The following is a 14,159-nucleotide window of genomic DNA, read 5'->3' as shown; positions in this document are numbered from 1 at the left end:
ATTTGACAATCCTTTTTCTCTCTCTCTCTCTCAGTGAAAGTTTTTGTGAAGTGGTACAGACGTCTTCCCACTACAGGAGCACAAAATATGGCATTTTAGTGTTGATTAGTGTAATGTGACCAGAGTCTGCTAGGTAGTTTGTTGGATATGATGCCTGTCTGGTATTCAAAAGATTGTTGGTTCAAGTCCAACTGAGTATGAATGCCCCTGATCTTTTATTGTTGCTACAACTAAAAAACTGAATAATCGGTGTTTATTAAGTTGGTAAAGGGCAATTTGTCAGTCAGTGGTAATAAAAGCATCTTGACACAAGAACACATGAATTTGAATAGATACAGACACGATACCCACTGCTATAAGGGATAAAAACCACTGGCTTTTGAGCGAAAGCAGGGTATTGTAGTGGATATGATGCCTTTCTAGCAATCAGGAGATCGTTGCTTACAGTCCAACCCGAGTATGTATGCCCATGATTTTTTGTCATGGCCACTACTACAACATTGAATACTGTAAGAGTTGTAATTTTTTGCATACAGAATTTTGCAAATGAGGAGGTCTCAGACGTTTTCACAAGATGTTGTTTACACGATTTGACACCGAGGCAATGGTAAAGTATACTAATGCCTATCTGTCTGCTATATTTTCTCATCTTGTTAAATTCATGGCCCGACAGCGATTCTCAAAATTTGTGAAAATTAAATCCATGTGAAATTAACAGCTTTTACAGTAATCTGCGTTTATTTACATAAATGGAGGGCAATTTTTCACTTAATGGCAATACAAGTCTTTTTTTTAACTCCAGTTTTCCATTTTGCTTTGCAGTCAAGGCTGTTACCCCTAGTGCTGTAGGAACATGTAAAGGTGTCCTACTGAATGAATGAAGTGATTTTAATGCACATAACATGTCATACCCTTTTAACATTGTCATTGGTTTGCTGCAGGAGAACATGAATAAGGTTGTCAGCGGTGAATACAGTGAGCAGACAAAGAGGGCGCTCATGCAGATGAGTGAGAAAGAGATGAACTTTGAACTCATTGAGGTGAGAACTCCCCCCCCCCCCCCCACATTTGGTAAATATTCCTATTTTGTCATGCAGTATTGGTATACACCTGAGATATAGACTGCAGTAAACTACTAGTAATGTGAGCTATGATTTTGAGTGAGTCATGAGTTTAATCTCAGTGATAGTGACTTTTTGCAGACGTTTTCTTTTTTGTTTTTATGCATTTCTGGCAAAACTACAGTGTAAGCAGCTTCCCCATTTTTCATGCATTTTGAGTCACATTTTCACCTGAATACGACAGGAGTGAGGAGGGAATGAACATGGCATGCTCCGTTTTAGTCTGAATGAGCCATTTGTAGTCTCGGTCTTTGCAAGCCCACAATCCTTTCTCTTCAATTTTCCAGTCCTTGCTAAACTACATCGGAGGCCTGGGTGTGCCGGGAGCCATTCTGATCTTCCTGCCCGGCTGGAACTGGATCTTTGCCCTCATGCGCCACCTGCAGGAGCACCCCAAGTTTGGTAAGTGGTGTCTGAACTTTAATCCAAATTTGTGGCAAATCCTGTGAAGTTTGTCTAAAGTGTTATGAATGTTATCGCTTCAGTGAGGTAGAGGTATCCTTTATTGGGTGAGTAGCTTCCATCCAAATTTTAGTAATTGGTATCCAATTTTTGTTTTATTTTGTGTTTTTCCCCGCTTCTGATGAGTGGCATTGCAAGGTTTACTGTTCTGGAAATGGTCCAGAGAAGAGCTGCGCGATTCACTTTAAATCGCTACCATAACACCTCGAGTGTCACCAAAATGCTACAAGAACTTAATTGGACCACTCTGGAACAGCGCAGAGAAAATGACAGGCTAATTATGATGTACAAAATACACAATAATCTCACTCCTCTTTCAGCACAGGACTATATTATCAAACAGGCTATTCAGTTAACGAGAGCCTCGCAACCACACTCCTATCAGGTACCATATTCGAGAACTGAATCGCATCGCCATTCGTTCTTCCCAAGAACTGTCAGGAACTGGAATTCCCTGTCGTCAGAAATTGTTTCAGCGCCATCTGTGGGATCATTTCGAAACCGTCTAACGGTTGATCACAGTGGCTAGTTTTTTCGTCAACTTTTCCATGTGCTTGTAAATATCTGTAAATAAATTGTATTATAATGTAAATAGCACCAGTCTGCAAGAATCTTCATTCTATTGAAGGAGGCAGACTTAATCAGAAGAAGAAGAAGAAGGTTTGTAGAGGGTATTGCCAAGTGAAGCAAATGGTGTCCTATATTGTGTGGATAAGATGTGTCCTGAATATAGCAAGTAGTTTTCTGTGTTTCGTAACATATGTTGTGCATTCAGTGTATTATATTGTAAAGTTGAATAAAAGGTATTCAATATTTGATGAATTGTGGCACACCTTTTCATGAGAGCATTTTACCAAGTTTGATGAATGCCCCCCCTCCTTCATTTTATCAAGGATGTGGCAAGAGTAAGGAATGGTATTTCAAATGTGTATGTGATGCAACACCTTTGGTACGTGGCATCTCACACTTTGAGAATAGTATCTTGACTTTGTTGAGTGCTAACCAAAGAATAGATAGTAGAATTTGTGATGTATAACTGAATAAATCGGGTCTTGATAGTTTCCCTTTGAGTAAGAAAAATCTACCATCTACAAGAGCTTTGAGGTATTCTTTTTGCTGCTGTTTCTAGGTGGAAGAGACTACTGCATCCTCCCGCTTCACTCCCAGATCCCCAAGGAGGAGCAGCATCGAGTCTTTGACACCATGCCGGAGGGTGTCACCAAGGTGAGAATTGGCAGAAATACACCCCTTGTCTCATCTTTTGTTTTCTGTTGCTCTGCGATCAAAGAGTGGGGAAAAGTAGTGCTAAATTTGCACGTTATATCATGGGGACAATCAGGAACTCAAGAATCAGATGACTTGAATAGTTGCTGGTCTTATTTGATGTTGTGAGGAGCTTTAGGCAGCATCCCACACTTGGGAGGTAAATTATCACTTTGATAATAATTTTCTTAAAATATGGGTGCCATGATTTTGTTTCACACCCAAAGCTGTCACTTATTAAAGCAATCATTTTTATCAGTGAAGGCATTTTCAGTATGTTTTGCAGTTATCAGGATGTAAAGCTTTGTGATCTCATTATTAAAGTGATTCTTTTTTTTCTTCTTTTATCCCTACAGATCATCCTGTCCACCAACATTGCTGAGACTAGCATTACGATCAACGACGTAGTCTATGTCATTGACATTTGCAAGTGAGTTTTCCATGAATAATGGACACAAAAATTTCTTGATGTGACACTGGGATACATTGTATTCATTATGACTGATGAGATTTTGTCAGGATCATTGATTATGTTTTATGTATTGTCCTGGTCAGATGATCAAATTGTGTTTGGCATTTCTCACTGTGTGATTAAAATGTGCATGTACATTGCACTTTTGATATGACAAACATGGTTGTAACAAAATCCTTGTTTCAACAAAGTAAAAATTCAGGACCAAAAATTGTTATCTATAGATCTTTATGTACTTTACTATTCAGCTATAATGAAATCTCGATGTAATGAAAGAAAACTGCCAGTCTCAAGGACTTTGCTATAATGGGAGTTGTCTGTATATTTATGTTAACTTTGCAAAATATACCAATCATTTTCAGGTAATTGCACATACAGGTGTACATGTGTTCATTATAGCTGAGATTATATTACAGCCATATTTAGATTTTGGGACAAACATTCATTGCATGTAAAGGTAAATTTGGTATCCAATGAGAGGAAAGTAGTTCTGAAGTATGATTGTCATTATCCCCCCCCCCCCCCCCACTTGTCTGTGATTCTGTCCCTGTGTAAAACAGTCAAATGATTGATTTATTAAGATTGTAGTGATAATTGTCTAGATTCAAGTATAGATTGAAGTATCTGAAGCCACGCTGTCCTTGCGTCATTATTTTAAATCTTTGGCTACACTTCTCTTACCTCAAGAGCCAAAATGAAGCTCTTCACGTCTCACAACAACATGACGAACTACGCCATCGTGTGGGCATCGAAGACCAACCTGGAGCAGCGGAGAGGCAGGGCGGGGAGAGTGCGGCCCGGCTTCTGTTTCCACATGATCAGCAGGGCCAGGTTCAACAAGTGAGTACAGTACTTCGCTTGATGAATGCAAGTATAGACTCTTCTGTGTCTATGATTCTCTCAGCATGCCAAGAAGGAAATGTGCTTCTTATTGTTACACGTTGCAGTGGCCCAAAATTGTGCAGAGTTCTCGTCATACAGCAGTGCTTACTTTTCTTTGTCAGGAAGCTATAGCATATTTTATCTGCCAATTACTGATGGGAGAAGAGGGTTTGTGCTTAGCAGTTGTCCTCTAGACTTTGATTAGGTGACTGGATTTATTTTGTTTTGCCAACATAAGAGTGTTGTGCTTTTGAGCTAACAGAATTTTTTCTTGTCTTTTACACAATTCAAGGAACAAGAATAATGAATAGGTAGGACAAAGTCACTGTGTGCTAAAAATGGTAACTCTGTAGTTGATCCAGTAAGTTGATTTATATGTCAGAGGAAAGCATGCTCACCTTTAGATAATGAAGGATTTTCATAGGTCCTGTAACTTGTGTATCAAGAAGTATGTTTATGAGAAGAAATGTTTTGACATTAGGTGCCTACAGTGTCTGTGTATCATTAACTGCAGAGTTGTAGCGTCCAAACATTGAAATTGCAGTCCTAGAGTATCTGGAGAATAGTACTTCAAGCTCCACCCTAAATCATTCAAAGAGAAGAGACAGTTGTTCATTTTCAGTTGGTTCTTTGATCTTACCCGTATCCCTGTGCAGGTTGGAGCAACACTCGGTGCCCGAGATATTCCGCACACCCCTCCATGAACTGGCCCTCACTATCAAGCTTCTACGGCTGGGCACCATTGCAGACTTCTTAGGCAAGGCCATTGAACCACCCCCACTGGACTCAGTGGTAGAGGCCGTCGCTGCACTCAAAGGTATGTCAAAGTTGATATTTGTGGCTTGTTACATTGTTAAGCGAGGGGTGAATTCTGATTCTGTGTGTGGACCAGAATGTTAGGGATACTTAACTGTTTAATATGCTCCTTATGTTTGAGTTTAAAGGAACTCTTTTAATGGTGGTACTTGAAACAAATCAGTCCCTCATTTCTTCCACAGTGTGCATGGACTCTTTTGTTCAAACAGCAACATATTGTTTGGCACTCTCTAATGCCATAGCTTGTAAGGTATTGATGTTAAGGAATTTATACGGTCCTTCGCGAAGTTTCATTCTGTAAATTTTTCTGGTTTTATGGTATACAGTGTATCTTGCACATTTTAGAGATAAATCCTTGGGAAACTTGTTTTAACACTTTTGCAACCTTCCACTGGAATTTTTCTTGTGACAATTTCTTTGTGGGGTTTTCCCCGCTTTATTTTTTCTCAGAAATGCATGCCTTGGACCAGCAGGAAGAGTTGACTCCCGTAGGCCGTATCCTGGCCAAGATGCCCATTGAGCCTCGCCTGGGCAAGATGATCATCCTGGGCTGTGTGCTATTGTGAGTATGGATGGCCCACCAAGGTAGCCTTTCCTCTTCACTGCAAAGCAGTTATCTCCCTTACCCCTGACTCCTTTTGTTCCATGGTGTAAACTCCCTGTATGCCACATTATTCTGAGACTACAATACACATGTATTTTTTTTTTTTTTATGTGCATTTTTTGAAAACATTCTGTTTTTTAAAGCCATATATCTCTTTATACAATGGACTTATGTTAAAACAAAGTCTTGACCCAGCAGTTTGGGTTGTTTGGTTTTTTTTTTTCGTCATAACCAAACAAATACACAATACAAAACATAGAGAGGATAATGGTGTGGCCTGAATTTTTGTTATGTTATTACTGGAATTTTGTTATAACTGTGTTCGTTATTATGGGAGTGCACTGTAAAAGTGTTTGTGCTGGAAAAGCAGAACTGCAAAGTTGTAGACAGATTGCTGTAAAGTTAAGGATGAATGCAATGCTATCAATACAGTTCAGAAATCTTCCACTGCATGGGCAGGGTAGTCTCAAAGAAATGTATTATGTACAGGAAATGTAGAATTGAAATCATAGTAGAATGTGAACTTTAATTCCCACCCCACTCTCACTGTCTTTTGCAGTGTTGGGGATGCCATGAGCATCATTGCAAGTAGCATGTGCTTCCCGGAGATCTTCATCACGTTTGCCGGAAAAGTCAGCAACATCCATCGCAGGTTCTCTGGGATGAGACACAGTGACCACATCGCCACCCTAGCAGCCTTCCAGGAGTGGGAGGAGCAACTGTACGTTGTTCCTAAGTTGTCTCTGTTTCTCTTGTTTGTTTGTGGTACTTTCTGTCTGTCTGTGTGTCTATCTTGTGTGTTTGTCTGTTTGTGTGTAAAGTAGTTGTTGCCCTGGGCCTGCAAAGAGTTGCTTAGTGCGACGTACTGAGTATGCTGATATTATTAGGTTGCATACTCTTGGATATAACGTTGAAGGAAGCAAGTTATTGCAAGAATGAGAAGAAAAAGCATTTGACTATATCCCTGGCTGCAGCCTCAAAGTGCTGTAAGCATCTTATTTACCAGTAATAACTTGATGTGTAGATTTTTATGATGTGTGATTTTGCGTGTTGTGTGTATTTGTGTTTGTGAGACGTTTTTCATTTCCATGGGAGTGCAGTGTGATGTAAAAGTTTACATCTGCCTAAGTATTCTTATCTTTCTTTCTTTTTTTTTTAACAGGAAGATTTATGATCATAGTGAGTTTGCAAGAATGAGAACTTAAATCATTGTAGATATCATTGATCCAATGTGACATATTGGATGGATGTTTGATGGAAGGTTAGACTTACGGTAAAAGTGGATATTTTTGCGTGACTAATGTTTCGTGCTCGGCCAAGTAAGAAGAGTTTCACATGTTTTTACTTCCGCGGAATCAAGACATCAACTGCAGTATTGGAACATATATATGGCAAGCAAAAATATTTGCATGCTTTTATTACCTCCGCCAAGGGAGGAGGTTATGTTTTCGTTATCGTTGTTGCCTCCGCCAAGGGAGGAGGTTATGTTTTCGTTATCGTTGGTTTGTGTGTTTGTTCGTGTGCAAAATAACTCAAAAAGTAGTCAACGGATTGGGATGAAACTTGCAGGAAAGGTTGAGAATGACACAAGTAACAAACGATTAACTTTTGGTAGGGAGCCGAGAATTTTGGGGGAATTTATGAAGGATTTTTGATATTTTACTTCTGGAGTCTCCGAAAGAGACTACATTGAGAGACCCGCTTTGCGCACGCGCAGTCATATCGCTTTTCTACGCACGAGTATTCGAACGCAGTTCCCTTATCGCAGTCTAAAATTCTGATCTTTTTTCGCATTTCGCGGTACTAACGGTTCTAGAAACCAGCAGTTAGTGGAATTTAGATTCCGCTATCTTCCTATATCGTACAACGATTATTCGGTGCTTAGCAAGGCGGCAAGCACAGCCTTTTCTAGCGGCCTCATTCCACGAAAGTCACGCGGTGGCTACGGTGATGGAGGTACAACAGCCCCAAGAACAGCTGCATCATCCGGCTAAGCCCGGCGCAGTGGCAAACACCAACGTTGTTTGCGAAGAACGTTCCCCTCCGACAGGCAAACAAGTCAAGCCGAAAAAGAAACTAGTTAAGTCGGTCACGGTTTCCGGTACTAACATGGCGGGTAAAGTGCCGCAAGCGAAGCAGGGCCCAAAGACGGCCGAAAAATCCTCGGATGTCGAGGACAGACTATCGAGACTGGAAAGTCTTCTGAGTAAAGTGGTCGACGCGCTGCCCAGTGTAAACTCCACGCCGCCGAAACCGGCATCGCGCCATTTTGTGGCGTACGATGAGGCGCACAGCGCCGGACAGTGTGAAATTCCTATGGAAACTGATTTTCAACAGTGCGGGGAGCCGCACGTGCGTGACACGGGCGAAGCCAACAGAGAAGAAGGCGAATTTGCGTCAGACGCGGCAGACGTGCTAGAAATCCCCGTTCTCGCAGCAAAATTTGCCAAGCCGGGTGATACAGGGCTACCGGTAGACGAGGACTTAGCCAGCTCTACTACTTACCTCATAAGCCACCCTCTAGAAGAAAAAGTGTTGGAAGAGACGGCATCTAAGTATCCAGCCCCGAGCAACTGTGTTTACCTCGCTACACCGAAGGTGAACGGCCCGATCTGGGATAACCTACCGCAACACACACGCAGTAGAGATGCCAAGTTACAGCGTGTGCAGAAGTCGCTGACGAAGGGCCTGAGCGCGCTAATACAGTCCTTCCCATCACCTCGGCTGACCGACACACAGCAGGACGCATTGGCGTTGCTGTGCAATGCCAATTTTGAACTCAATTCGTTGAGGAAAGAACTTATCAAGCCGGACATGGCAGCCACTTACTCTCATCTTTGCAAACCTTCCACTCCCGTCACTAAATTCCTATTCGGGGATGAATTGGGAAAGAGAATGAAAGACCTCAAAGAGGAGCAGAAAGCTGCATCAGGGGTGATGAGAAACCCAATTTCGCGGCCACAGTCTAGTACGTACCACCCGTACAGGGGAGCAGCTTTCTCCAAGCGACAATACAGAAGTGCTGGCTGGACTGCAAGTTCAGCTGCCTCAACACACAGACCAACAGCCGGCGGTAGTAGCAGGCCTTTTTTAGGTCAGCGCCCACAGTGGGGTCACAGCAAGCAGCCACCACCCCGCACAGCGAGCCGCCCCCCACAACAGGCTCCACAGCACAGGCCTCCAATGCAGCGCAAGAAATAACTACCAGCATACCCAAAGAGGTAGGTAGTTTCGATTCACATCATAATCATACCTGCATTCCCCAATGTATTTGTACGTGTGTGCAATGTATTCCAAAGAAAGCTCCAGTGGCAGTCGGAGGTCGAGTGAGGCTTTTTTACAGGCGATGGTGCCAAATCACAGCTGATCCATTTATTTTGGCAGCAATCAGGGGTTACAAAATTGAATTTGAAGAAGCATGTATGCCCCCTAGGAGGGATAAGCCCTTCATTCAATACAAACCAAACCAGCACAATTCAGCTTGTATTGACAGAGAGATCGCAAGCTTACTGACTAAGAATGTTATCGAAGAATGTGGTCATGAAGAAGGAGAATTTCTCTCAAACATTTTCACACGACCCAAGAAAAATGGGGGTGTTCGACTAATACTTGATTTGACAGATTTGAACAAGTGTGTGAGCGTACAACACTTCAAAATGGATAACATTCATACAGCTGCCCTTTTAATCTCCCCAGGAGATTTCCTAGCCTCAGTCGACCTCCGAGATGCTTACTACTCCATTCCAATTGACACTGAACACAGAAAATTCTTGAAATTTCCATGGCAAGGGAAATTTTACAGGTTCAAAGTCCTACCAAATGGGCTCAGCACAGCGCCCAGACTTTTCACCAAGCTCATGAAACCTGTTTTCGCTACACTGAGAGAAATGGGGCACATAGTATTAGGCTACCTTGATGATACTCTCATTATCGGAGAGTCAATAGAACAAACAAAGGAGGCTGTACGTGCAACCACAAATCTCCTGTCTGAGCTAGGTTTCGTAGTCCATGAGGAGAAATCTATGCTAGAACCCCAACAAGAGCTCACATTCCTAGGGTTTAAGCTGCACACTGGTGATATGACTATCTCCTTGCCAGAAGAGAAAATGCAGGACATTATCACAGTCTGTTCAGACTTGCTTGACAATACTAGACCCACAATCAGGCAGGTGTCACATGTTATCGGGAAGATAATAGCTACTTTCCCTGGAGTCCAACATGGCCCTCTTTTCTACAGATGCTTAGAACGTGACAAAATTGCTGCCCTTAAAGCTAACAAAGGCCATTTTGACAGACCTATGAAGCTGTCATTAGAAGGGAAAGAAGAGCTCAAATGGTGGATTAATCATGTCTTTGAGGAGTGTGCACCAATTAAGCGTAACAGACCTACACTTGAGCTGCGTACAGACGCTAGTGGGCTTGGTTGGGGAGCCACAAATCTGTCCATTGAAACAGGAGGCAGATGGAACGATCTTGAAATGGAAAGAGCTAGAAAGAATGATATCAATTACCTGGAGACATTGGCAGCCGGGTTTGGACTGAAGTCCTTTTGCTCTTCTTTACATGATGTTCATGTCCTCCTTAGGTCAGACAACACAACAGCAGTTGCTTATTTGAATAACATGGGGGGTATTAAGTCCAAGGACTGTGACAGTGCAGCTAGAGACATCTGGAGGTGGTGCATGGAACGTAATATTTGGGTTACTGCAGCACACCTTCCAGGGAGTGAGAACACTGAGGCAGACAGCAGGTCTAGAAAGTTCAGTGACCGAAATGAATGGATGCTTAACAAGCAAGCCTTTAACAAACTAGTTTCAGTTTTTGGGCTTCCAGACATTGATCTCTTTGCGTCCAGACTAAACAACCAACTTGAGAGATATGTCACTTGGTTGCCAGATCCAAATGCAGAAGCCGTAGATGCATTTACGTTGGATTGGGGAGAATTCAAATTCTATGCCTTTCCCCCATTCTGTCTCATCCCAAGATGTCTTCAAAAAATTAGAACAGATAGAGCTGAAGGCATAATGGTAGTGCCAAATTGGCCCACACAGGCATGGTTTCCTAAGCTGAAAAGGATGTTAAAGGGTGAAGCAGTGCTAATTACAAGGAGTAGGAACCTATTAACGCAACCTGTTACGCATGAACCACATCCCTTGTATGATCGAATTGATCTTCTCTGTTGCAGGTTATGCGGCAGCCCTTCGAAAGGACAGGACTAAAGAAGGAAATTGTGGACATTTTGGCCGCTTCTTGGAGAGCCTCTACCCAGAAGCAATATTGTGTGTACATAAAGAAGTGGAAAGACTTTTGCAAGAGTAAGAAGAAAAGCCATCTTCACTCTAGTGTTCAGTTTGTTTTAGAATTTCTTAGTGAGCTTTTTCATGTAGGAGGTCTTGGATACAATGCACTCAACACAGCAAGAAGTGCGCTCGCATCATTCCTAGTTCTTGAGGATGGTGCCTCTACAGTTGGGAACAACATTTTGATATCAAGATTTATGAAGGGAGTTTTCCATCTCCGAACCCCAAGACCTCGCTATGTAGATACTTGGGATGTAAATATTGTGTTTTGCTATCTCAGAAAGCTGTCACCGGCAAATGCACTGAGCCTACAAGATCTCACCAAAAAGCTATGCATGCTCATGGCTCTCATCTCAACACAGAGAGCACAGTCGTTGCAGCTCCTGAATTTGGACAACATGATACTCAAGGGATCATCAGTTACATTTCATTTCAGCGAGCTACTGAAACAAAATAGGCCTGGAAACGCTGGCTACACACTGAGCATGAGAGCCTACCCTCCAGATCGTCGATTGTGCGTTGTCAACTACATCAAAGCCTACATACGGAGGACTGAGGAAATTCGAGGCCAAGAGCGTCGGCTCTTTATTAGTTTTCGCAGACCCCATGCGAAAGTTACGTCACAAACCATCTCCAGGTGGATCAAAGATGTTATGACAGCGGCAGGAATCGACACTTCAAAATATAAGGCTCACTCAACAAGAGCAGCTGCGACGTCAGCTGCACACAGAGCAGACTTGCCAGTTTCGTTTATCCTTGAGAAGGCAGGCTGGACGAATGAAAAGACTTTCAGAAAGTACTACAGAAAACCTTTGCTGGATGGGAGCAAGTGTCTTTCAACTGCTCTACTAAAATGACCAGGCAAGGTAAACAATTTACCGTTTTGGTAAATGACAATTCATAGTCATTTCTGTTATATTTCTTACAAATATGGCTACTGGGCTTCAAAATCTCAATGTAGTCTCTTTCGGAGACTCCAGAAGTAAAATAGAAAGATTAAATGAGAACTTACCTGTTTGAAATTTGATCTTTATTTTACGAGGGAGTTGTAGGAAGAGAATACATTCCCTCCTCTCCCTCCCAAAGTTTCAAACGTGAAGCTAAGTTCTCCATAATCTTTCAAATATCCAGCAGCCACATTTGATGCTTCGAAAAATGACTGCGCGTGCGCAAAGCGGGTCTCTCAATGTATTCTCTTCCTACAACTCCCTCGTAAAATAAAGATCAAATTTCAAACAGGTAAGTTCTCATTTAATCTTTCTATTTTGGCAGGTAGGGTCCATGAACTTGGAGTTCAGGCTGCGCATACTTGAGGTTTGCATGCGCGCACTAAAGTGCGTGCTCTAGTTTCTGCTAAGGCCAGGCGCGCCGTGCATCTGAGGGTTTATGACGTAACAAAGGCTTCTATATTGGGAAATCGGGCGATTTTTCAGTGGGTGGAAATCACTGATCTCTATGGAAGAGCAAGATCATCGGTGGAGAGTAACTGCTTGGCGGAGGTCTGTGCTCTCGGAGTGCTTTTCTAGTTTTTGTACTAGTTTCTGGTTGCACGAAATGTGCAAAAATTTCCTCATTTACAGTAGCTGATGTCATCAAATGTGAACTGGAAATTTTGTAATGGATGTTAAGACTTTTTGTGCCTCCGCGTGATATTGGAGGTATTAATAATGGAAGTTACTACCTTATGAAACTCTCAGTAATACTGGTAAGTTGTAACTTGTACCGTCATATGTGATACAAGGGTGTGCAAATAAATACAACATGTATTTAGGTTGCAATGTTACAGGGAAATTTGTTCAATGAAAATGCAATTCCGACTATTTCTTAATAATTGTGATATTTCTGCAAAAGTACTGGAAATTTTCATTGCAAAATCAAATCATTTCCAAGAAATAGATTCTTTTAGCCCCTCATCTTCTCAAAATGCCATTGACATCATAAACCAGTAGGTTACTAATTGCAAAATGTAATTTCTTGGAATTGAAGAGTTTGTCAATTTTTTTTTTCTTGTTTGATGCAGGCAAGGAGGAGAGGACGCAGCCATGAACTACTGTGACCACAAGAACCTCCAGATGATGACGCTGAGAATGATCTATGAAGCTAGAGTGAGTCCAGCTCTCCTACCTCTTAACCCATTGAGGACAGGCTGATTTTGCTACAACCGCATTTCCCATAGACACTTGCCTGCCTGAGTATACTTGGGACTCGTCCTCAACGGCTTAATAGATCATCTACAATTATAGGACTCTTTTGACGATGGTTTTCTCTTTAAGTGCTCATGTCATCCTCATTGTGAAAAATTTGCCTAAACTCAGATTTTTGCAATTGATTTTCACCTGCTACAGTTGGAGAATTTTTTCCCCTTTCATCAGTACATAGATGTTGCGTATGTAAATTTTAAAGAAAGTGTATTCTCTTGAAAATATCATCTCTTACCCACCGGAAAGAGCTATATTGCAGAGTACCCTTTGAACTGAGACAGAAAGAATTTGATATTATATGTGATGTTGGTAAGATTATCACAATTAGGGAGTTTGTTTTGTGTAAAAGCTACTTGAGAGGAGATTCTGTAACACTTAGTAACTTCATACTTCTTGAGCTCAAGTTTGTAAAGGGTCTGTCTGTTCTTATGTTCGTATGTTTTTTAATTTTATTTTATATCTCAGAACCAGCTCAAGGATATTCTGGTCATGGAAGGCTTTCCTGAGGGTGAGTTGGAATAAAAGTTTAATTCAGTCATTTCTCTGAAATATATTGTGTAACAATATATCTAGGAATCTAACACAAGTTCCGGCAAGGTATACTTGGTTTGAGGAGTACGTAGCAACATCATTTCAAAGCCACTTTGCTTTTGTGGAAGATTTCCTCGCTGATTGGTACAGATGTCTGGAATATACATTGTCAGTTGTGACCCTGCATCACAAAACCACCAAAAAGTCACCAGATATGGATTTTTAGTTAAGGGCAGATGTTGAAAGAGCAGATTCTAAGCTTTAATATGATGTACAACTCAATTCAAATGGACTCTCCTAACCTATCTAAATATTGGAAAGAAAGCACACACTCTGTAAAGTTGTGAACTGAGAAAAGAGGCTCTGAAGTAAAGGGTCTATTTGAGTGCTTAATCTTTCCAGACCGTGCTGGCTGTGCAATGAATGGGACAAAAAACAGTATGTAAACCACTGTAGCAACAACAATGAAGGGATTATCAGATTAACCTGAAATTAAGCATGCTCAAT

The 14,159-nt window shown here is 41.6% G+C and overlaps 3 protein-coding genes across 3 annotated transcripts in view; all 3 read left to right on the top strand.

Moving 5' to 3' along the window:
* LOC140241937 (ATP-dependent RNA helicase A protein-like) overlaps positions 1 to 14,159 on the top strand; it is a 38,932-nt gene that overhangs the window by 20,814 nt on the left and 3,959 nt on the right. The window contains exons 17-26 of the mRNA XM_072321684.1: positions 942 to 1,040; positions 1,409 to 1,523; positions 2,713 to 2,807; positions 3,203 to 3,276; positions 4,006 to 4,158; positions 4,857 to 5,017; positions 5,467 to 5,578; positions 6,180 to 6,341; positions 12,941 to 13,025; positions 13,587 to 13,629. Coding sequence (XP_072177785.1) covers positions 942 to 1,040; positions 1,409 to 1,523; positions 2,713 to 2,807; positions 3,203 to 3,276; positions 4,006 to 4,158; positions 4,857 to 5,017; positions 5,467 to 5,578; positions 6,180 to 6,341; positions 12,941 to 13,025; positions 13,587 to 13,629 — 1,099 coding nt within the window. The remainder of the gene's footprint in view (positions 1 to 941; positions 1,041 to 1,408; positions 1,524 to 2,712; positions 2,808 to 3,202; positions 3,277 to 4,005; positions 4,159 to 4,856; positions 5,018 to 5,466; positions 5,579 to 6,179; positions 6,342 to 12,940; positions 13,026 to 13,586; positions 13,630 to 14,159) is intronic.
* On the top strand, positions 7,295 to 11,857 carry LOC140242143 (uncharacterized). Its single transcript, XM_072321907.1, has 2 exons — positions 7,295 to 7,336; positions 9,902 to 11,857. Exon 2 carries the CDS (start codon positions 10,809 to 10,811, stop codon positions 11,775 to 11,777), a length of 969 nt encoding a protein of 322 aa, XP_072178008.1. The 5' UTR covers positions 7,295 to 7,336; positions 9,902 to 10,808; the 3' UTR covers positions 11,778 to 11,857.
* Positions 7,409 to 10,932, top strand: LOC140242142 (uncharacterized). The gene is made up of 2 exons (XM_072321906.1): positions 7,409 to 8,841; positions 10,806 to 10,932. Exon 1 carries the CDS (start codon positions 7,571 to 7,573, stop codon positions 8,819 to 8,821), a length of 1,251 nt encoding a protein of 416 aa, XP_072178007.1. The 5' UTR covers positions 7,409 to 7,570; the 3' UTR covers positions 8,822 to 8,841; positions 10,806 to 10,932.

This window comes from Diadema setosum, chromosome 18 (assembly GCF_964275005.1).
Source record: "Diadema setosum chromosome 18, eeDiaSeto1, whole genome shotgun sequence".
Lineage (NCBI taxonomy): Eukaryota > Metazoa > Echinodermata > Echinoidea > Diadematoida > Diadematidae > Diadema > Diadema setosum.
This window is presented reverse-complemented; position numbering and strand designations above follow the sequence as displayed.